Source organism: Apteryx mantelli, chromosome 2, assembly GCF_036417845.1.
Source record: "Apteryx mantelli isolate bAptMan1 chromosome 2, bAptMan1.hap1, whole genome shotgun sequence".
NCBI lineage: Eukaryota > Metazoa > Chordata > Aves > Apterygiformes > Apterygidae > Apteryx > Apteryx mantelli.
In genome coordinates this window covers 17,546,660-17,570,928 of record NC_089979.1, presented here as the reverse complement: position 1 = coordinate 17,570,928, position 24,269 = coordinate 17,546,660, and the positions used below count along the sequence as shown (strand labels likewise).

The 24,269-nt window shown below is 34.1% G+C and overlaps 1 protein-coding gene across 1 annotated transcript in view; it reads right to left on the bottom strand.

The window, feature by feature from the left end:
- Nucleotides 1–24,269, bottom strand: part of CSMD3 (CUB and Sushi multiple domains 3) — a 734,654-nt gene that overhangs the window by 436,544 nt on the left and 273,841 nt on the right. The window contains 2 exon segments of the mRNA XM_067292283.1: nt 5,078–5,165; nt 10,429–10,506. Coding sequence (XP_067148384.1) covers nt 5,078–5,165; nt 10,429–10,506 — 166 coding nt within the window.

The following is a 24,269-nucleotide window of genomic DNA, read 5'->3' as shown; positions in this document are numbered from 1 at the left end:
TTGGAAAATATCTGAATTTGTACACTGCATCACTACTCTATTTTTCCAAAATCAGTAGAAAAGTCCTGTATACATTTGACTATAGAAAAAAAATCTTCTAGATCTGACCTTTCTGTCAAATTAACCCTATTCTGTACACATGTGCAACTGAACAAGTTTGATAAGAGTACACCATTTCTTGCCTTAGAAAAAAAGCAGCAGAAATAGCTAAATATTATTTGTTTTCAGTAAACACAGCTCTGAAAGCCTACCCCTATCAAAGAATAAATTTAATATGATGCATTGTAATATTGGTGTAAATGAATGATCAGTATTGCAGCACACTTACTATGTCCTCCTCCTGCAGGAAAAGCAGCCAAGGCTATATGTAAGTTTTCAAGGCTATTCACATTAAGAAATTTCCTCAGCCTAACATCTCCCTTCACATCACTGATATCTGTTTGTGTGCAAACTTTTAGCCTACAGATAGAAACTAACCCAATCTATTTAAGCTGCAATAAGAGAGTTGAGCTAAGCCACAAAATTTGTCCCAAGTTAAGAGCATGCTTATGAACAGTTACCATAGAGCAGCTGAGTCAGTATTTGGAGATGTAACTCCAAGACCTTAGGATTCCAAGATGTAATATTAGAATATCTAAATCTTTTAAACTTCTGGTCAATAAAAATTGATTGCCCCTTAGCATGTGCTGAACAAACTGAAATGAAGAGTAAATTTCAGTTGCAGAGGAAATTATGTCTTCCAGCACTCTGGACACCTTTGGTAATTCTGTTTAAACTGTTATTCAGGTGTTACCTTTTCCTGCAAAACTTGTACTGCCAGAGGCTACGCTAACTGCTTGAAATAGGAACCAATTGACTGCTGACAGACAAAATGTACCGTCCCCCCACAAATCAACCTCATATTTCAAGCTGCAAATGGTCTGAAGTTTGTTCAGTTTTAGGGATGGTTGGCTTGAATTTTCAGGGTCTAGAAGCTCACGCTGTATATCTGCAGAGAAGGGTATGTGATTCAGAGAAACATTACAGAAAATTAAGTGTGAAACTTCTAGACAACAACGTGGTTACATTTCAAAGCTATTCTTGCAAAGGAAAGAATGATATCTTAATTTGTAATATTTAATGAAAGCAGAAATTAGCATTAGGTATACTGTCACTCAACTCATTGGCATAATAATTCAGTGTTTAAAATGTTAGCCTAAGACACAGAAGACTAGTTTTCCCTCTGCTTCAAAAGTCCTCCATGAATCCTAGTAAATCATTTAGTGCTAACTTTTAAGAAAAATACAGATGCCCAAGAAATACACAGTAGCACCTAGCAGAATTAAAAAAAAAAAGTGTAGAACCTAACTGCTATTGAAATATGAGCTGAAAGATCTGTTTGTTTGCTTGTTATCTGGGTGATATACCACAGACCGTCAGGCAGTGTGGCACAAGGTGGTAAGTATGGTGTACTAACACCCAAGTATCTTTTTCAGTACAGGAAATGCTGGCAGCTATTAGTAAGTCTCCTTGGCTTTATTTCAACCTTTAAAAGCCTGTTTTGCGCAAACAGGCATCTAGCATCTGAAAAAAAGCTTTTTAAGCTTCAAAATGTAACGATGGTGATTTTCACATTAGAAAAGAATATCCAAAAGGGTGAGTATGGAGTGTCAGATCCTGAAAGATGACATAAAATGGTGCAGTTCCTCTTAGGGCTTTCATAGCAGACTTTTTAAATCTGTGTAAGAACCATATAAGAACATGCGAATATGCTGAGAGAGCAGAAAAGAGTTTATAATCTGAACAGGGCTGAAGTGCAATACAATGTTTCCAAACCCATTCTTTCACACTTGAAGAAAGATAAAAGTGACAAGAGCATGTTCTTCTCTAAAATAGTTTAAATTGTACTTAAATTAGATTTTGATTGATCTTGATAAAGCTAGGTCTAATCACTTCCTCAAAATACCAAATTTTAAAATTATAAAGTACTATAATTGGGATTTTCACTTTCTCTTCAGAGACAAAAATAAATAAATAAAAGGCCATCTCAGAGTACAGTCATTTTCCTTCATTATATAGAAAGTAACTTCAAGACTTCAAGAAGAGGGGAAAAGTCTGCTATTTTTCTCTCTGTCGCTGATAAGACAATCTGGAAAAGATTTTTCAGATTTTTATATTTTTAACCAAATAAAAGAATTTTCTTTCAAGTTATTATCTATTTATTTTAAAGAATTAATAGTGTTCATACTTTGGAAGCCTATGAACAGCCATTATGATAATGACAAGGATTGAAACTAGGTTAACTCAAAAGGGACTTTTATTCAGTTTGTTGATTTTTTTTTGCTTTTGCTCCTTGTAAGACCTCTATTTAATTTATCCAGTGTTCAGCTTGAGATAAATGACATTAGTATTTTTAACATTCAGCAGTCCTGCTCTTACAAGTGAGAATCAAAATGTTCATGAGACCTCTAACACACCCTCTATAGAAAAAGATTTTATCTATTCCTAATATGTGTATGATGAATACAACCAAAGGAATAATTGATCCCTTTTTCAAGGCTGGTCAATAAAGTGGCTACAAATTGTGTATGTGTGTGCCTGTGTATGTCCTCCTGCTCTTTACAGGTTACATTTTTTGCATTACAAAAAGAAGCTTCCACAAAATAGTGGAAAGACTCTTGAAAGAAAACCAGTGCAGCGGAAGATGGTCCTTTCTGAGTTGTTGCTGAAAGCTACATTCAGAATAGACCTGGCTATTAAGGAGATGCTGTACTAGATGGCATTTGTTCAGAAAAGATTATCCAGAACAGATTATTGTTATCTTTGAAGAAACCAAACCATGTAAATTCAAATTTCTGGATGAAATGAATTAGTTCCAGGGTGACTTCTTAGAATATATTTGAGGTGACAGTGAAGCCAGTGAGAAACTCGTGCTTTCAGAAAATATTGCTGCTCAGCAAACTAATCTGGTACCAAATCAGCAAGCATCAAGTCTGCTGTTAAACGCAAAAGGATTTCAGGCTATTCCTAGAATGTGTCCTCTTAACAAAACCAATTAAGTATTACTTTTTCTTTTTTTTCCATTTTTCTTAATTTGATAAAAGGTTAGTCTCCTATTAATGTCACAAAGTGATCAAAATGGGGATCAATGGAAAAAATGTAAGTTCAGTTTGGTCCTAATGTATATCTTTTAGTCAAATGGGAAAAAATCCTTCCTCACCAAAATAAACATCCCATCTTCATTTCCTGTCCCCCTGAAATAAAACCCACAAGGCCAACAGTATCATAATGTATCTGTTACCTCTTCTGTTTACTTCACTTTGAACAAAAGCTTATTTGCTTTTTTCCCTTCAACAAAAAATGTTATGAAACAGAACATTTTCATTTTTCACTTTTTTTACTTTTTCCACTTTTTCACTTGCAGTGGCTGTTGTATGTGTAAGCTAAGCTCTTTGACTTATACGCAGTTGAAATGTCTTAAGTATTTATTCTTTTCCATTATGATGGGACTGGATCTATGCTTATGTTATATGTATAAACATTAAGTAGCACATTCATTAGTGTTGACAGAAAAGCTGATCTTCCCTCACAGATAATATGGAGATTAAAAAAAAAAAAACACCAAGTTTACTTAGTGAAAAAAATTTAAAAAAACAGTTAAAAAGAAAATGTTTTGATTTTGAAAGCTTGCATGATATTTTTTGGTAATCTGAATGCCTTCTCCTTTCATTTTCTCACAAATTCCTTCGAAAACGTACAGAAATTCTGACAATCACATCACCACAGTGTATAGTGAGAAATGAAGTTAAATTATCTCCAAACAGTTTCAACTAGAGAAAGAAGAGGGCATGATGATCATCATCTGTCCTTTGAGACTGTGTCCTTTACAAAAGTCTACCTAGATCCCTATTGCAGCTAGGCCTTTCAATTGTAACGTGTAAAAACTAGAAAAGGACTTCCAGATTCCCTGTCAAAAGCTTTGCCTATCAAGCCAGTCATATTCCTGAGTTTAAAATATGAAACATCGACCTATGTAATAATTCTAAAAATCATGAGAGTTAAGCAACTAGTTAAGTTCACTGATTTTCATTTCTCTGAAAATATCAAGAAAATATATTTTGTCAGGTTTATGTCAGAAATTGTAAAGCTTTCTCTGATGCAGGGTGAACTTTTTCTTTTCTCAAAAGTAGAGGAAAAGAGCAATTATAATAACTAACTGATTGATAGTTATTTTAAATGCCATTTTCAAGTCTATGTTCTGCCTGATTACAAGGAGGAAAGAAAAAACAAAACAGAAAGTGTCAACAAGTTTTATGTAAAAGAATAAAGTAATACAATTTTGTAAAATATCTGCCCTTGTTTCAGAACATTACTCTAACACTTGATATCTTCTGCGGGAAGTCTGCTGTGTCATATGGAAAATATACCTTCAGCAAAATTGGATGTAATAAAAGCACTTAATCCATCAAAATAAGACTGGATGTAATAAAACCAATTAATCTAAAAATGGTAAATCTCTCTCCTACTTATTTCTTCCTTTTTTCTTTCCTTAATTAGCTGTCTTGAAGTGATTTGTAAATATGATGATAAAGTCAGATCATAGCAGGTGACATAAAGCTAGTGCTGAGTTTAAGATTTATTCTTTTAATACAAAATTTGTCCAAAATTTGTATATGAATCAAATATACAGTATTATGTATTCTTTTTGTTCTTTTTGTGTTGCATCCTAGTCTGCATATTTTTCTTTTTAATATCCCCTCATGTCCTTCGCAAAAATCTCGAGTTCCACATGTACGCTCAATATTTGTAGATCCAAGACAGCATTTACATGAGAAAATGGTTTTAAATTACCTTCAATTAAATTTATCCCACAGTATCACATATATATATTCTCTTCCAAGCAAATCGAATATTTTACCTTCTTTGCATACTCCATTATGTAATTTTAGACAGAATTCCATTTCAGTTTTCACTGAGAAGTTCAGTTATGCAAGAGTAGCTCAACAACAGCAATACATTTTTAACATATACGTTTTCCAAGTGATTTTCAGCAAGTTAATATTACAAAAATGATATAATGGTAGGGTTTGTGTTTTACCTAAAATCTGAGCCTATCCGTTTTCCATTTTCTGGTTCTCCAGGATCTGGACACAAATTGGATGCCTGTTTAATACCTCCCTCATTTACTGCAAAAAAACAAAACAAAACAAAAAACAAAATAATACTGTTTTTAGGAAATACAGATTTAAACAATTAACAAATATGAAAATGTACATCATCTACACTTTTGGTCACTTAAAACAGATTTTCTATAGAATATCATCATCCATACAATCTGTAGTTTCAATACATAATTTTCTTCTCTCTATAATAAGTAAAGCATGTGTTGTCTTTATGCTTTTAACAAATAACACTAGTTTTTTATAAGTTGTATTAATCAACTATTTTGTTTGCTTGTAATATTATCAAACTCATATAAAAATGTTATTGCTATTCCGTTAAAAACATTCACATTTAAAGGCAAAGGGCTGTAAGATTTTACTCTGAACATAATCTAATAAATGTCATCTCCACTAAGAGCTGACCTTTTCTCCTTGAATTATAATAAAACTTGAACGGATAGGCTCATGCTGAGAGAACTGTCCTTAATCAATATTGAAAAAGCAGATATCCCCAAAATATGGTGATCTGAGGGCAAGCTCAAATGCCTGCTTGATTTACATACATTGATCTTAAAATAAACTAAAATGGATCTTCAGAGAGAAACTTCTTGTGTTTACCTGTATCCCATATAAAAGTCTGTTATTAGTATTCAAACCAGTATAGTTTTCCAGAAATTAGTATGTAGCAAACTAGCCCTCAGCATATTCAACTCCCTGTTCATTCCTTTTTTTTAATGCATTATGCACTTTCTGATAATTGTTACACCTTGCAAAATTTTATATTCCAAAAATAATTTGCAGATCAAAGTAATTCTATTTACTTTGCATTTAATTCTTGAAGTTCATTGAATCAGGAGGTGGCAGTCCCGAAAGAAAACACTAGCAAAGGAGATTGGTCTGCTGTTACTACATAAATTCATGATCCAGTATAAGAATATTTTGCAAAAATACAGTTGACATGAAACCAAGAGATTTATGCTAATCAGAAAAAAGATTTTTCACTGTATCTTCATTTCTGAGGTTCTAGACCAATGGATTTGCAGTGATAGATTTCAGAGTAACGTAAGTCTCCTTTTAAGAAAGAGCTTGCATAAAATTAAGCTAATCATGCTACTTTTTAAAATGGACTCTCTGAATAAAAAATGTAGTGTCTAACCACACTCCTAAGGGGTGTGTGCTAAACTTCAGCTGTTTGTGAAGGCCAGTGACATTCAGAATATTTTTTTTTTCCCAATCCTGGTTACATAATTGCCAAAGTAGAATTTGGGGACTTTCCCTTCCTTGAAATTTTTCATCTTGTATGCATAGCAATGGAAGAATTGGTACAGTATCTCTGAGGAAAGCAAAAGCGAAAAGAAAATTTTGCAGAGCGTTAAAGGGAAAAAAATGTATCAAGTTAGCACTCTTCTCTACTCAAAAACCTATCAAGCTCAGCATCTGTCGACTGGGACCACCATGTTTATTCTCCTCTGCGCTGAAAGGCTGTACCATGTACAAGCTGGCTCTAATAGCAGATGATGGTAACCTATATTCATCTGCATCACATGCTCAGGGCACTGGGGGCAAGGAAGGATGCCCCTCAGAGCACATCCACAGTGCCAGGTTTTCATCTTCTCCTCCCCCTGCACTTGTTAAGCGGGATGAAAGCCTATTATCTTAGAAAACCAAGTTCCTGCTAGAGCTGGAAAGCGTACATTTCTGACAGTTAGAAGCCCCTAAACTGCAGGAAACGAGGCGATCTAGGAGGAACTCGTTAGGCGACCTCTGCCGCTGGCACACTGGGGGCTTCTGCGGAGCTGCGGGGCCTGCGCGAGGCTGCGAGAAACTCGGCGGCGGCTGAGCGGCCGGCAGCAGGCAGCAGCCCTCCCAGCTGGCCACCGGCAGCGAGGATTCACCGGCTGGCCGTGTCTTTCTGCAATGCAGCAAGGACGAGCGGGAAAGGAACTCCACTTAAGAACGAGCAGGGAAAAGGATGCATCCTCGGCTGTGGGACCATCAGCGAACTTCTCTGACATTTAAAGGTATGGTAAAACTATAGCTGGAAACTTCTACTCGTGATGCCTGATAACAATACTGAATAATACTAAAAAAAAAAATAGCGACATTTTGGGGCTGTACCATATACCTATGCACATAGAAAAATTACTTTACTATAAACAAAATAAAAATAAAGTCTAAATGGGACTCTTTCTATTTACTGCACTTCCTGTTTTAACATTTCAAAAAATCATTTTACACCACATTTCCCCCCTCCCCCCCCCCAAAAAAAAGGAAATAGAGTGAATATTCTTGTCAAAAAGAATACTGCACTGGATTTCACAGCACAAGATCTATTAGATTCTACGATTTCTGCCATGAACTGATGCTTGAGAAACTGTCCTGCTTTCTGACACCTTCAGGATAACATTCCATTCTTAAAAATTACTCCATGAAATGGATTTTTAAAGGATAATTTATGGACTTATTAATATTCATAAAGAAAATTCTAAAGGAGTATGTTAAAGGAAAAATATCAATAAAATAATTGCAGTGACACAATTAAAACAACATATTCGACAATAAAAATTCAGAACAGGAAGAGTTCTAGGTAGAAGTTATTACACTGACTTCTCTTAGCTTTGATCCCAAATCGGCAAAGTATTTGAGAACAAGCTTAAATCCATTCTTATTTCTGTTCATCATATACATGCTGAAGTGCTTTGCCAAAAAATGAATGTACAACTTAAATCCAGGATGTTTGTCTCAAAGCTATCTTTTCAGACATAATGCTTGATTTTTCAGCGTACTGAAACACAGCTCTCCTGTATTTCCCCAGCTACCTGTCTATATGTATATATCTATCTATCTATCTGTACATGTTGCCACCCCGTGTAGCTGCACGGCACTGCGCAGTGACAGGCCTGTGTGAGGAAGGCAATCCTTTGCGGCCTGAGTGTGCAGGCGGGAGCAGGAGGCCCCGGAGCTGTAGGCCGGACTGAAGAAGGTCCTAGCGATGATTTTTTGCTAATCTCAACACTTGCCAAATGAAGCTGATGCATACTTGTATCAAAGATATATCATCATTATGGCTTTACTATATGCAAATACCTATGCACACGTGTCGTGGTTTTGTTCTTACAAGGGTAAACCTGATAACCTTAAGCATTTAAACTAGGCATGTGCATAAGTGCTTGCAGGATCAGGGGCTATGTTTGTAAAATTATTCATAAGTGAGGAAAATTGCATTAATATTGCATATTAGACACCTAGTACATTCAACAAAAATAAAACAGAAAAAGATATACCCATGAGAATTGTTAGCAGATAACAATTTTTAAAGACTTTGATAATACAAGATGTCATTTAAAATAGGTATTCACTTATCTTTACTTCCACTAACAGTTGAATGACAGTCATCTTTTCTTTGAAGGACCCTATTCTATCGTTGTTATGCAAGTACAGATCCAACTGAGGTCACATTGGGAATTTTACCTAAAATAAACAACTAAATACATACGCTTCTAATTAAATACTGCCTCTTTAGTTTGACCAGCTACCAAACCGATCAGCTAACAAAGTGCTGGATTATAAGATAAAATCTAAGTTAGCTTTTTTTGACAAGATTATGACCAAATAAAGGTACAAATCGACAAAGCTTTCACCTTTGCTTATTCTTGACTCATATACTTAATCTACTCTACATAAGAAATAAACCAAGATACCAAAGCTTTCAGCTTTATATAGAATATCACAAAATAGTAAGTGATATAAAGATTTCTTATTGAAAATACTGATAGATGAATTTCTTTATGATTGATTTTATAAGAATCACATGTAGATATCATATCTGGTACTTCACTGTAAATATTATACAATCCCTATTAATGTTTATATAATGGAATATTTAATGATTTGTGCAATACATATTTTTATAAAGAAAAAAATCTATTTTGTCAGCCATTCTACTACTGTTCTCTTTTGTAACTATAAAATAACAGGTGGAGGGTCAGGCAGAGACCTCAATGCTGTTCATGTAATACACACTACTGGACTTATCTTACTATATTTCTTGTTGCATAACCACCCTACCTTCCAACCACCCACTGATATAAAAATAACACTTTTTTTTAAATGTCTAGACACACAGTTTTCAAACACATCAGAATTGCCTTTCAGAACTATTTAGATGATGCAGTTTACAGAAAAGTTGAATGTGGCAATATGCTGCTTTATAAAAAGATGAATGGAAGTTCAGTTTGCTTCATTTTTCTTACTTAGTAAAAGTCCTCCCATTTTGTCTAAAAAATCATGACTTACATGTTGACAATTTAAAGTCTAAAACCAAAAAATACATTGAAATGTATTTTCTTCAGGAAAGCCACTGCCATACTAAATCCGGGAAACTGAATCCATCACTGATGCTTTAAACAAAAAATTATTGCAAATCTGTCCAGCCTAAGAAGCCTCATAAGTACACATATTTGTTAAATCTTCTTCTCTCCTGTGAATAATAATGAAATGTAGTATGAGCATACACATGCTACACATTTAGTCCATCTTTATTTTAACCAACTACTTTTAAATAGTTAAAATGTGGTTCTAGTCCAAAACCTAACTCTGTAAAAATGGCATCTTCTTTTGCAAAAGATACCCTCTTTAATGCATTTAGTGCACCTGTTTAATTTATGTTAGAAAGTTGTCTGACTCCTCTTATAAGTTAATCAGGACTCCATCCTCTAAGGTGCTGAGCACTTTCAGTTTTTATTTTCTATAATTAAAATAGAAGGCACTATGCATATTCAGGATATCTAAACCTACATCTTAATCAGTTCAAAATGTCAAAATTAATGAAGAAAAAGAGTCTGCAGGAAGTGACATTATGGGTGTTGCTTGAACAAAAATATGTGGTTGTACATTTGTATCAGAGAAGGGGCTTTGGCTTGCACAGCCTTTTGCTGCTGGGAAAAAATTTCCATTAAAATGACATACCCTCACTTCACACCTAAGATTTCAGCTGATACCTGGGAGGCTGAATATTGATTTCTTTGTAAATGCTACAAATTTAACCAGAAATTACTGACAAAATAAACATGGCACGCTACGATGCCAGATTTATAGGAAGCCAGCTTTCAGAGTAGAACCATATTTTAAAATTCACCATGCAGACTGAAGAAATAGATTTAAAAATAGAAATAGATTTCAGTTATACTATTAGAAATACATAAACAATTTTGAAAACACATAAACACAGACAGCACAAACTTCACTCTTGCACTAGAAAAAAGTAACAAAAAAGGAGTACACTCACAGATAGAAAACTTGTTGCTGTTGTCTTTCCCTGGAAACAATTTAAATCCTCTAGATTTAAAATCTATGGCCTTTTTCACTAGTTAAAAAAAACAAACAAAAACATGTATCAGGCAATACAGTCTAAAATATTTCATTTCATTTGACAAATTTTATCATGAAAATATACACAAACTAGAGTACTGGCTATCTAATAAGCTTATATTGTGTACCTATTGTGGAAAAGAAAGTGAAAAAAAAAAGCAAGTATTTAGACCAATTTGTGTACCTGACATAGGAAAGACATAAGATTTGCAATTTATTTTTTGTCTCCTGTATCTGAAACAAGAATGATGGCAAAAAGTGTTTATTTCCATGCACCATACACACTTGTATAAAACATTGTCACACAGTTATGGAACATGGAAAATGAAATGATAGATATGTTTTCTTTAAAAACATTTAATTCTTATCAGGTATCTTTTCTATATTAGGAAACACTAAAGCTTACCCCCACACACAGCCCCCCAAAAATCCAGAATACTATCATATCTGCTAAGTGAAAAGTGAGCAACCTTTAAAAAATATTATGAAATTTTGAAAAGTGTTTTTTTCTGTCTTATTCAACTATCTTTCTCCACTTCTAGAGCATTTAAAAGAAAAAAGTGTTGTCCATAACATAGTGAAAGTATGCTAAAATCCAAAATATATCCTCAGATCTGTAGTCAGTATATGCCCAAGCAAGAAAGGGTACATATTCCTGCTCTGCATATTTTCTGTAAAGGTTTAATCAGAAGTAGAAATACCAATATATTGTTTATGAACATATTTTGCCTGTTACTTCATATGTTAAAGTTTATATTAAAAATCAATATTGCACTTGGGAAGAAGACAAAATGGAGGCAAGAGCTAAAAATTACAATTTTATAATTCACAAAAAAATAAAAGCTTTTAAAGTTGACTGCAATATCGACCGCTAATCCTTATAAAAGTAACACACTGGATATTTTTTCAAAATCTAAAGCCATTCAAACTATCTCCACGTTCCAAAAGTGTACCTATTAACTGTTTTCAAGATCTATTTTAGGTATGTCCTTAGCTCTAGTATGGAAGAATCATTTTTATTCAGGAAATACATAGATTTTATTATCTGTGTTTACATCTTTTGCAGACAGAAAGCAGAAATCTTTTCTTCGTGGAGAAAATATTACATTATTAAATAAAGCACAGTAGGCTAATGTGTTTTAACTGAAAAGATTTGGATACAAAATGTAAATTACATTCTACTGTTCTGCTGTTGGTTCTGCAACTGGTCCTCTTTCTTGCTTGAAAATCTTTATTTGCAAAGTATGACATGGAAGGTAGTTGTCTCCAAACCCCACAGCTGACTTATTTCTGTAAAAGCCCTCATTTGGGGCTGCCTCGCATTGCGATAAGCGCAGTTAATTCAGGGGAAGCATGTACCCTTAATATATTTTTGAAACAAAGCAACTGAATAAAAAGAGAGTGAAACAAATTAAACAGATAATGAAAGGTAAGAGGAATAAAGCAAAAACAGAAAGCATAAGAAACTGGTTTTCTTTCAGCCATTAGAGTAAGTGCCCGTTGTCCCCCACACACTCTGTCAATGAACAGTGAATCCTATATAAAAATGGATCTCCTAAACAAAATTACAAATTAAAACATAGGTTTATTTAGGTACATTATACTCAAATGACTTTAACAGCTAGATTTATTTCCAAGCTACATGGAACAAGCTGGACACTGGCTCCAAGGCTGCAAGGAAATACTGCAGACGAAGACAGAGATCCAAGGAGCGGGACGTAAGCGAAGCCAGCTAGACCAGTCGCACGCAGCAGCAACCCAGGCCTGCTGGGTTCCAGCACTCCTCAAGCACCTGACGAGCGCACCCACAGTCTATGCAGCTACGAAAAGGTCTTCTCAAGATTTACTGGGAAATTTCAAAGAGCTATGAAAGCATCTTGCTGAACACAGCATTTAAAACGATCAGGGATTTTTACAATGGTTTGCATTACTTTGCTGAGGCTAATAAATACCACTAGGAAGGAAGTAATACAGGATTTCTGAAGGATCTTTACACTAACAGAGATGGAATTTCCTTTTAACTGGGTTTTGAATGCTGATCAACTGAACAGCAAGGTATAAATATACTCTGAAGGAGTAGTTATATGAGTGTATTTGGTCCAAACGTACACAGGCACTAAACTATACGTCAGGCTGTATATGCATGCATATACGTTAAAAACAAAAACAAAACAAAACAAAAAACAAAAACTAAATATACTCTTTAATATCTCATAAACTAGGCATTATTTTGCAGACACCAATGTGGGAAGCAGTGAGGAAAACAGTGACTGTTCAAAAACAGCTTTAGCGTACAGGTGACAAGATTTCACTTTTCGGGGGCTCAGAGGACGGATTCGTGCCAGCGAGCACTGTAGTTAAAGACGACCAAGCTCATGCACAAAGAGACACTTTAAGCGTTCAGTTGATCCGGCCTGTTTTAGATACCTAATTTCTCATGAGATGAATTTAAACCTCTATATGCTTATTTCTCTCCAGCCAGGTACTTCAGATGTGTTAATGCTGCAGACATGTAAATATGGTCAGACTAACATGTTTTAGGATTTCAGAACAGCCTAGAGCCAGGGAAATAGGTAAGTCCAAACCAACAGGATGCCCTGAAAGTGCAGACTGCTGCACAAGGGACTAAGTAGTGAGAGTAAAGTATGTTGCGTTCAGTGACTGTAAGTCATCAGTGCTCTGGACAGTAATATTGCATAAATAAATAAATAAATACAATCAGTCATGAAACCCAAAGCTGCCGTTATGCCCTGTCCTTCAGACCATCTCAGAATCAACTCCAAAACAGAACCTGAAAGTTAGATTAAAGAAAACAAACTGATCAGAGACCAAATTTAATCATTTATTTAAACATCAGAATGAATCTACAGTACCTCACTTCAAACCATTAATTATATAATTGGAAACACTGTAAAAATCTATTTTAAAGAAAATCAAAATTTATAACATGTTATTTGAGGTAACCATCTGTCCACCACTGTAATATAAGGAAATAGCAATACGAGGTTTTAAAACTGTCTTTAACACTACTTTAAAGATCTATGTGCTGCAGGTTGTTTTTTTGTTGTTGTTGTTGTTGTTTTTAATTTGCAGATTTAAAAGTGAATAGTTTTGTTTCACTGGATTTTTTATTTTGTTTGGTAAGCAATGCACCTCCTTTCTATGTATGTCTCCAACGGTCAATAATTTATTTTTGATCATGTGGCCTGGCGGAGGGTAAAAAGTACGGTCATAACTCTGCCATACTGGATCACAGATTACATCAGAAAATTTTGAAAACCTGAAAACTATTGAGGCATCCGCCTTGGAGCTTATGTTCATCACTGCTCATGCTTTTTTATTGTCAAATGGTTTTAATACAGAATTGAAGACGATAAGTCTACGTGACTTTTTACAAAGTTACCAGACCCAGTGTATGTGTATTCATAAACACTAACTTGACATATAATTCTATGTCAACAACTAATTTTTTAAGCTTCTGAGAAAGTTCTGTTTTATTTATTTTTATTAAATTCTATGAGAATCTGAAATTGCAAGCTATTTGCCATTTCCTAATACAGGTTAAATGAAATGGCAAATGGAAATCAGGATTTAGAAAGTTGTGAAATAAATTAATATTTTTTAACTTTCCATTTAAGTATAAATGATTTAAGTTCCAAATATCAAAATTTAAATTTAAATATTGGCTTGAATATAAAGTTAAACAGACAGAAATAATTGTGAATATTTGTTTTGATACCAAATGGAATGTTACTAGTTGACTCTCTGTTTTTTCAAGGTTTTTTTCATTTCACAATAAGCACCTACGACTAGTTTCAGCCTGTCCTGAAGTAATTTCTTCCTTAATTTTTGTATTTAATCAGAAGATTTATTTACTGCTTTTCAGTGTACTTTAACAATTTAACACTTATTATGCATTATGAACATACTTTCTTAGTTTCTAGTACCAAGGGGTACTAGACACAACCTTAAATCTTTGCTTTAGAAGTTTTCATTGAAGTTCAGCTGCCTCAAAAGCTTTACATTCAGAATTTTGATTTTATCCATTTTGAAAAAAAGCAAAAGAGTCTTTTTTCTTATTCTACTGGATATAATCAAGGCCACTGAAGGAGTCAGTACCAGCATCTACAGCTGAAAAATCAGTCATCTTATTTCCCACTCTACTAGTCCATTCTTCTACAGATACACTTCTAAGATTTGTGTCCAAATTATTACTTCCACGGTAGCTATCTTTTAAAATATATCTGAAAGGGTCAGTGTGTTACAAAGGTACTCAGGTCTTTTGAAAGTTTCTAAGACCATTTAATTGAAAACATATTTGGAAAGAATAGCTTAATCCAATGTCCTATACACCTGTCATTTATATTTTTGATGAATACATATTCAGAAAATTCTTCTACCAGAAGCATAGTATGAATCTCAGAGAACTGGCCAGCATTACTGTTGTTATCCTCCGTTCTGTGTTGGACATGTGTAAGTTCTACAGTAGTTGTATTGTTGAGATCAGCTATGGTCAATATGGAGAATAAGAGGAGATTTTTACAAATAACAAGGAATTTTAACCTAACAATATATAACTTCAGATTGATTCAGTCATTCCTTTACTGATGTAAACTGAGAATAATGACAAAGTCCAGGTTTAAAAACAAATTAATTTTGTTCAAAATTGTCCAAACACTGAACAGTTCTTAACTGCTGATTCACTGCCGTGCAGAAGATGCTTAAGATTGGCACTAGTGCTCTGAAGTTTCTCTTTAACAAAGACATAGTCTCAGTATATCAGCAGCTTTTGAAATTCCCTCTGCTTAGTTCAAAAAAAATCAAACCAAGCAATCAATCTGATCACCCACAGAAGTGCATACACTTCCAACAAAAAGTAACTTCTACAATGTATTTACAGCGTATTACAGGAAGCAGAGGTGTTTTTCTTTGTTCTTCTGCCTCAGGTACACATACAGTAAGTAATTTTGGAGAGGCCAGAGCAGCCTCACAAGTGCTAGGTGGCAAGAAAGAAAAAGAGTGTTGAAGTTTGAACTCTCCTTCACCTTACCAGCACTACAGCTCTGCCCATGTTCTGCAGAGGTTTCCCCACTTAGCTATTAGCTCATGGTAAAGTTTAGCCCCTTTTGCAAAGCAGGAAGATATAATGCACATTAATGTCCATTAACCCATGAACCCCATCAGACTGATAATGATTTATGCCTTTTTTAACTTACGTCACCCTGATGTAAATAACCGTACAAGACGGTGGCAATTAAAACTAGGATTCTCAATAGGAACATAACAAACTAATTCAGAACCAAAGAAGAACACAGACTAGCAATAACATAATAACTTTTAATACCATCTTCAAAAAGTAGAAACTGGCATTTTAAACAATGTTAATATTTAAAATTAAGAAAATCTCAGATATTTCTGACATGTAAAGAGGTAGAAATACTTGTAATAGAGGACTAATCTAGACAATCACAGGCTCCTGAAAACTTCAATATCTGCTGAAGACAGGAAGGGCTTGCAGCGACTACTCTTTCTAAAGAAAGTGTCAGGGATCTGACATGTTCTGGATTTCCCACATCTGGTGCTTGTGAACAGAAGAGATGAAAAAGTCATGCATGATACCTCCAGCTCAGCTGGGATCTACCCATCTAATTCACCATTATGCGCTCTAGAAGTTGATCTGCATGCACAGCAGATCCACAGCAGCCTGAAGGCATTAAACTTTCTATTCATGTCAGTCAGTTCTGCTTCTTTGTGCACGCTTCATGTTCGCTGGGCATGCAATGCAACTGCATTAATCCAGAATTTCGAAACTCTGATCTCCAGATACCTAGAGATTACCACTTAAAGCAGTTTATTGCACAAAGCAGAAAAAAATGGAAGCTATAATAAACTATTTAGTTTTTAGGTACCTTAGGCTCCAGAAAGTTATATTAAAAATCTCTTTACCTAAGGATTACACAAATAAACTTCAGTGTGAGCCAGCACACTGACTGATAGAGCACTATTCTCCAGGCCTTTTTGTACCTTCACAGTTGGCATTAGAGGACATGAATTTTCATCAGTCTTTGTAGCACAGTGTCAACTCTGCAGGTTAGGGATTGCTTAAATATGAAGACCAATTCAGACACTGATCAGACTGTAAAGTGGTGGACAATCCATTTTCAGCACTCCTTAATTTTCACTTTTTAAGTGAGTCGATCTTAGTTTCTCTATTATTACTCCCCACGCACCCTACCTTCAAACCAGTAAGAACAGCCCCAAAGTCTCACGGTCAAAGCAGATTATAAAGTTTTCTGCTTCAAATTACTGCATCTGCTAGTACAACATGCAATAAATACTTGTTTCTGGATCTTAAGGTGTTCCCAAAGAGATATGATGGTGCACAATGAATAAAATATAATGACTGAAACAGTGAAAACAACTTTTTGACTCCTTACAAAAAGTAAAGATGTTTAAACGAAGCTATGGCTCACTATGATATACAGAATGGAAAAATAAGACTTTTCATTTTCTTTCAGGCATCTTGGTTCGGCTGACAAGAGGATCTATTTTAGTGCTAACTCCTCCCCACAGCCAAAAAAATTTATTCAGAATGGAAGAAAATGCAAATGAGAATGAATGTAAAATCCCTTCCATAAAATGAAATGCTCCGATAGCTCAATGAACATAATTATATACTTCAATAAAACCAGCCATAGGAATATGATTCTAACATAATGTATGCATTTTACATTTATATTAAAATCTAATATATTTTGATTTTATTTTAATATGATGCATTTCCATTTTAATTGTGCAAATATTCAGTTCATTTTTTTCATCCATAGATGAAAACCTATGACAATTTTTAGAGAACAGCACTGTGTATGATATAAGCTATGTACAATTTAATATGCATTTCAGAATTTCTCACTGGGTTCTTATCTCAGTTAAAAATACACTAATGTGTCACTGAAAGGAAAAAAAAAATAGAAATTCTCTCTCCTTGACTGAAGAATATGATTAACGTGGAACAGAATGGAAACTCCAAGAGTTATTGCTATACTTTATTTGCCAACAAAATTATATGAACACTCCTACTTTACTATCTTTTCCACTAAAAATTATAAAAATATTTTACTTCCTTAGGTAAGTCCTAACTAATATAAAGAATTTTGTATAATAAAGTAATGCAATTATGATATGAAATATGTAAAATGAGATAAAGAATATTGATAGAATAAGAACAAGTCCTGAACTAAGATTGATGAGGAAATATATTAAGCTTATACAGTCTTTAAAATGCTTCAGATTACAGTTTTATATTATTCTACACTACACTGTATTCTAAGTTATATGTATCTCAAATCTCTCTAATTTGAAAAAGTCCTACTTAAAAATAAAGTAAATATGTTTAAACTGTATGTTTTATAAGTAATGTATAATTACATTAATGATAAATTATTTTTCTTATTCTAACTTCTATGTATTCGTACTGTATTTGTTTTACACCGACATTGAGGTCAAGATAATAAAACTTGAATTATCAAGGGAAAATAATGACACAACATGTCAATGGACAAATATCAATTATGGAAGTAAACATGAATAATAAAACAGAGAACACTAAAGAATTGCAGAAATTGCAATCAACAAAATAAATACAAGGAAGAGGTGTGCAGCATGAAGTTGACAGGAATGTATAAAGAGCAATATTTCAGTTGAACCGTTACCACAGTTCATTTCTTCAAATCAGTACGATATATAAAAACAGTTCACATAAACATAATTGTAAGAAAGCTCTATCAGCATGTGTACTTATTTCCACAATTATGCTGTTATAAGTAATGAATATGTAATCTAAAGGAAAAATCTATAGCCAACATCAAATATTATATTGGCATTGTAGGATTTTCATTAAAAGCCTGAAAGGAGAATTCAAGAAGGCTGGTCAGCTTTTCACTTCCATGGCTGGTTCTAGGGCTCAGAGTCAATGCGCATTCCTGTTCAATTAACATGCAAAACAGCCTCTTCGCTGTTGAGGAAACTGCTATTTAAACAGAAGGAAAATCATATGCTACCTCCATATATCTGCTGATAAAGTCAGCAAATGAAGAACTTCTTTAGCTAAGAATTACGGGTAAAAAAAATATTTTTATGACTTCAGACATCCTAAAAGCTTCGTACAGTGACCACTCTTGCCACATACCACAGACTCCCACAAAACCTATTCTCATTTCAGGAATTCCCCAGGAAGTGCATAGCATCAGTAAAGGAGTCATCAGTAAAGAGACATCAGTAAAGGAGATTCAACACACATTTCACTTAAAGGATGACAATGATGGTACAGTTAGGGCACCAGGGAGAGATTTCAAAACTCTGCTTTTACTTCCTGTTCTTCTCGGCTTCTTTTGTAGTCTTTAAAAACACAACACACTGCACCTCAATTCTCTTCTATAAGACCAGAAAGCAGCATAGCGTTTTATCTTATCAAATACTGAAAGAATTTAGGAGAAGCTAGAATAAGGTATATCAGTTAATACAAGTGTGTCCATATGTGTGTGTATATATATATGTATATATATATACATATAAAAAATATGTTAAAAAGAAAACATTGAGAAAAGACTAGTTGGCTTCTTTTCCATGCAACTTATTCTCTTAGTAACTTATTTAGTAGCCTTTCCATACCTTTTGTATGTTTTGCACATCTCATAGATGCGCATCAGACTAACATGGATTTTCTCCAAAAGAATTCCCCTTCTTGTCAGCTGAACCCCACTAGCACAGCTTTGTATAGGAGAAGGGCTCACAGTAGCCACTTTAATACGTAAATATAATATGGTCTTGGAAAAAAAAGCTACATCTCCTACTCTAGTCTTTTGTAGTTATTTTAGAGGGATAATGAATAGGGATAGCTACAGAAAAGTGTGCATGACTCAGATTTTTTTTTTCCCCTCTCACCCTTCTAATCAAATTGGACTGGACTATTGGACAAAAACTGATCTCCTTTCCCACGACTTCTTTGAAGCAAGTTCTAAATTTACATTTCGGTGTTACACTAATAAGCATCTCTTGGAACGTTACTGATCATTTTTGTCAAAAATAACTTATAAATATATGCTTATAAATGATCTTACTTTTACTCCCAAATAAAATATATTCATTTTCTTTCCCTTCAGACTCACACCATTATATTTCTGGTTTTCACTCATGACATTAAAAAAAAAAAAAAAACTGAGGACCTATGCACATTGATTTCTTACTAAACTCTGTAAAAGCAGCTCTTCAGAAAATTTCTTCCCATGTAATCCTTTCCTCTTCCTGCTCCTCTTCTAAGTAAAAACTATAGAATTTGGGATGTATGAGTGTTTTCTATCAAACCTTTAAAAAGATTATATCAAATAATCACATATCAGTTCTCTATCATTCCCTGAATCTTTAAAACAAAAAAGAGAACTGAATAACTCCATTTTAAATCCTTTCATTTTGAAAAGAGAGTTTTTTTAGCAACCTATTTAATTCCTCTCTCTTTTAACTTTGTATTATGTTTTGGGACTGTTTACAGAGAACAAACCTTAAAAATCCTTCTCGCTCCTACCGTCATAAACCCTCCTGTAAAACACAGCAATGGGAAATACTGGCTTAATAAGAAACATCCAGTAGCAACTTTTTTTCTCTCTCCAAAACATTTTTTCCTGGTTTCTACTAAGATATCATATTAAGCCAGGTATCAAAAAGCATGAGACAAGGTGTGTGATAGATAAGTGTTTTAAAAGAAGAAAGGGGAAAGGAATAGGGAAATGAAAACAGTTTGGTAAGAAAGTTGGATAAAACAGAAGAGCTGAAAAGTCTGGGAAAGCAAACAGACTGGAGACATCAGGAAGATGAATAAAACAGACTTTTCTGAAAAACAAATAATTAAGGAAAAAGATCAAACCTGTATCTATACTTTAATCCCCAAACTGAACGCATATCCATAGCAATACGATTACAACATTACAAATGTTTGGAGATATTTCTGCTTTTTAGATGGAGAAGTTCAAAGTAGTGAAGTATGTTGGAATCCAACGTTCTAGTGAAAATAAATGGCCTTGCAGACCCTAAAGGAAGCACTGAGTCACTGGCAGCACTTCTACCCAATGGCCGGAGTCACCTGTTAGGAAGATTCTTCTGCTACTGTTTGGGGCTGAGTTCGTTAAGCAAAATTACCCTCCAACCTTTACATCTTTATTTCAGACTCATTTTTCTGTATTTTATGTGTATATTAAAATTCATGCATTATAAACTGTCCCAGTGCTCTGGTCACATTGCTTACATTTTGTACTTGTTCGTGTCTATAGGATGAAGGTCTTACTTTAGAAATTCCTTTCTGATGGATATTGTCTTACAATACAGGATTTCTGAATGTTATATTGTAATTAAGTCTTAAGAATCATTCAATCTTTTCCTGCCTGTGACTGTCCTGATGTATAGAAAATGCCACCTTCCCACTCTGTGCATATTCTTTGCAAATGTCCAGTTTGTCAAAACAAAAAACACAGTACTTCACTTCTTCATTTTTCAACACCAGAAATTGAACAACAGTGGAGTTCCTCCATGGTTCATCACTGCTTAATAAAAAGATTTAGCTAAACTTGATGGCCCTTAATTGAAAAAAGAAAGGATTGCTATTGTAAATCTTTCATACTGAGTTTTTCTCATGTGATAGGAGTTAATTCTAATTTATCTCTGGGGTAACAGGCCAGCTGCACTAAAACGAAGAACAAAACTCCAGTGAGCTAACCGGAAATATTTCATTTTCAAGACACTTCCTACTTCTTCAGCAGAATTAAGGAATTTATAAAAATTATTTACTCACTTTGTAAAATTAATTTCATTCACTTTGTGGTCTCTTTAAAATCCACAGAAGTGTAATGTTGTGTCAGAAAAAGTGAGAATCAGACTTAATTATATTTTGTGCTCATAGACCAAGGAGTCTTCTCAATGATATGAGTGAATACAATCCTCCACTAAATTGACATTTATTTTATTCCTTCTCTGCTTCTATCTCAAGATTAATTTAGAAACCCTTGTACCATGACCTATTTCCACTGAAATCATAGGTAAGACTCCCATTATTCTCAGTGGTAATTAGGAAGCATGTGTATTTAAAATGAACATATATTTTTAGACAGTATTGATATGCTCGGAAAGCATCCAGTAGAACCACTCCTAAAAAATCTCTCATCATCCTTGCATACATTGAAATAAAAATTCCACAGCCCTAAGGAAGAAAAGATGCAGCTGATATGACTTGTAACACAATTCAAAAGCACTAATAGCACTACTAAACACTGAATTCTGAGTGTATGAGACACTGAGAGTAGAAAAGACCAAAAATGACAGGTTGTTTTCTACTAAAGTAATTATAATCAGTCCCACAGTACTTATTAGAAACTGTGCGGTAGTATCCACAGTAATGCTGGGTGTTTGGAACTTCTCAAAATAAATGCCTGAAAGTAAGTGTTTATGTGTCTCCTTTTGTTCCCCCTCTTCCGAGCAGAGGAAGAGATGCACTTTCCTGAGCTTGAACCTTTGGTTCCGGCACAACAAAGGATCCAAAAGGTGCTACACTTCTCTTCTAGGTATCCTATCTTTATAGATTTTTCTTGAACCGATCAAGTTACAACTTGAAAGCAGTTAAACTCTTCATCCTTCATCTAATCCTTCCTCCTAACAGAAGCCCTCATTGTTCCAATAATAAGAAAAATTCTTCTCATTTATTTCCCTAAAATAGCCACCTATGTATTACATACCCATTTGCATTTGTTTAAGTTCTCCACGGACTGGCATTTTCCCTGAAACATTTATCCCTTCATTCTGTCTTGCACTTTTCTATTGTAAGGTGGGATGATCAGAACAATGTAAAGCCATTACAGTTCGTTTATTCATCTGATTCAGTCCAAACTCTTGTTACTGAGGGAACGCAATCACGTACAGTGTTCCACATAAGATCTCACTACTGTCTTATGCAGTGATATTTGTATTTCCCTTCATCTAATGGAAATATTTCACTGAATGCTTTTAGATTCCTTTCTCCTTTCTTCAACCACCAGATTAGAAAGTCTTTCTCCTGTCTGTCACTTCCAGCTAAAAGGTCAGAGACAAAATTCTTCAGGCAGCCCTTGACACACCATACAATTATTCTTTAAGTCCAAGTAGGGAGTACAGCAGACTAATTTCCATCTAACAAACAGTTTAGTTTTAGATAGAGACCTCTGGTTTCCTCTCTATTACACTTGGAAAAAATCAGTTTAGTATCCCAAAAAATATTATTAATGTTTACTGATTCTGCAAGATCTTACTCACAGAACAACCATACTGAAGCCAACAACTGGACTTTATTCTATGGTTATCATTTTGCATCAATGACAACATATCATAAGACATAGCACTATTCTGATCTCACTAGCAATTTTCTCAAAAAAGTCTACAGTGAGGACTATATGTATTGTACATTTTTACCATTTAAAGCATATACATATGTGATTTAGCATGTTTTCGTAAATTATATTTAGTATATTAACTTTTATCATTTCAAGAGTGAATCATCTGCATAGATTTGGAAGCATAATTCTTAAGGTATGTTTAATAATACAAAATAATTCTGTATTTCCAGAATAGAAACTATTCTGGAAACAATAGAAACTATTGTTTAATATCTATCAAATTGAGAAAAAAATTATGAAAGGAATTTACATAAACTTCTTAAGTAGCTCTTATAAATGGTTCTATAGGAATTTAATATGCAGGACAAGATAAGCAGGTTATATACTTTCGGACATATTTCACTGTCAAAGACAGCCTAAAATATTTCAATGGAAAACACAGGAAATTCAACAGAAATATCTGTAGAACATCTGCCCATAATGGAAATTTCTTCCAGTCAATTAATGATAGTCTCACATTCACAAACATTCCTTCAAAATACGACTACATCTTTCTGATGAGGAAATTATATGGAAGACCATTAGAAGTTATTTAATTATGGTCAATTTGACATGTTTTCACAGCCAGCGTAAGCATGCTCTCAAATATTGATGACTACCAAGCAGAAATGGTAATTTTGTACTCAATATATGAATATCCACTCCAATAGCATACACATGTATAGTGTTATATAGGTATGATACAATCAAATCACATTTAGAGAATGCTAGCAAAATCGAGGCTTTAAATGTGGCATGAGGGAATGAACTACACACAGAACTAGATTTGGGCTTTGTTCTCTAGTAAGCTCTATAAAAGAAAGATTGATTTTATTTGTATATGTGTTGTGCCGCATTTTGGTAGTACTTTAGTATATAGGAGAGAAGCACCATGACATTATTTTAGCAGAATCTTGGTGTCTCACTCACTTTTCCTCTAATGCAATGTTTTGTACTTTAATGTAACAAACCGATTCAGAAATGTGTGCCTTATATACACATTAGATTAAAGGGCAGGTCGGAGAAGAAAAGGACAGCAGGAAAAGAGTGGAGAGGGCACTGTAGTCCAATGATAACAAACAGGAGATAGAAGAAACTGCATGTATATCACTGCCAAATTACTTCACTCTCATATATTTACATTAGAAGAGATTCTAACAGACCTCATATACTCCCTCATAACTGACAATAAGCCTTTTTTCTCTGTTTTAACTTGATCAAAGGTGCTCTTAAGAAAATCCCTAGTCACCTAACAATGACACCAAATTCTGTTAATTTACACCAGTTGATATCCACCAAACTACTTCAC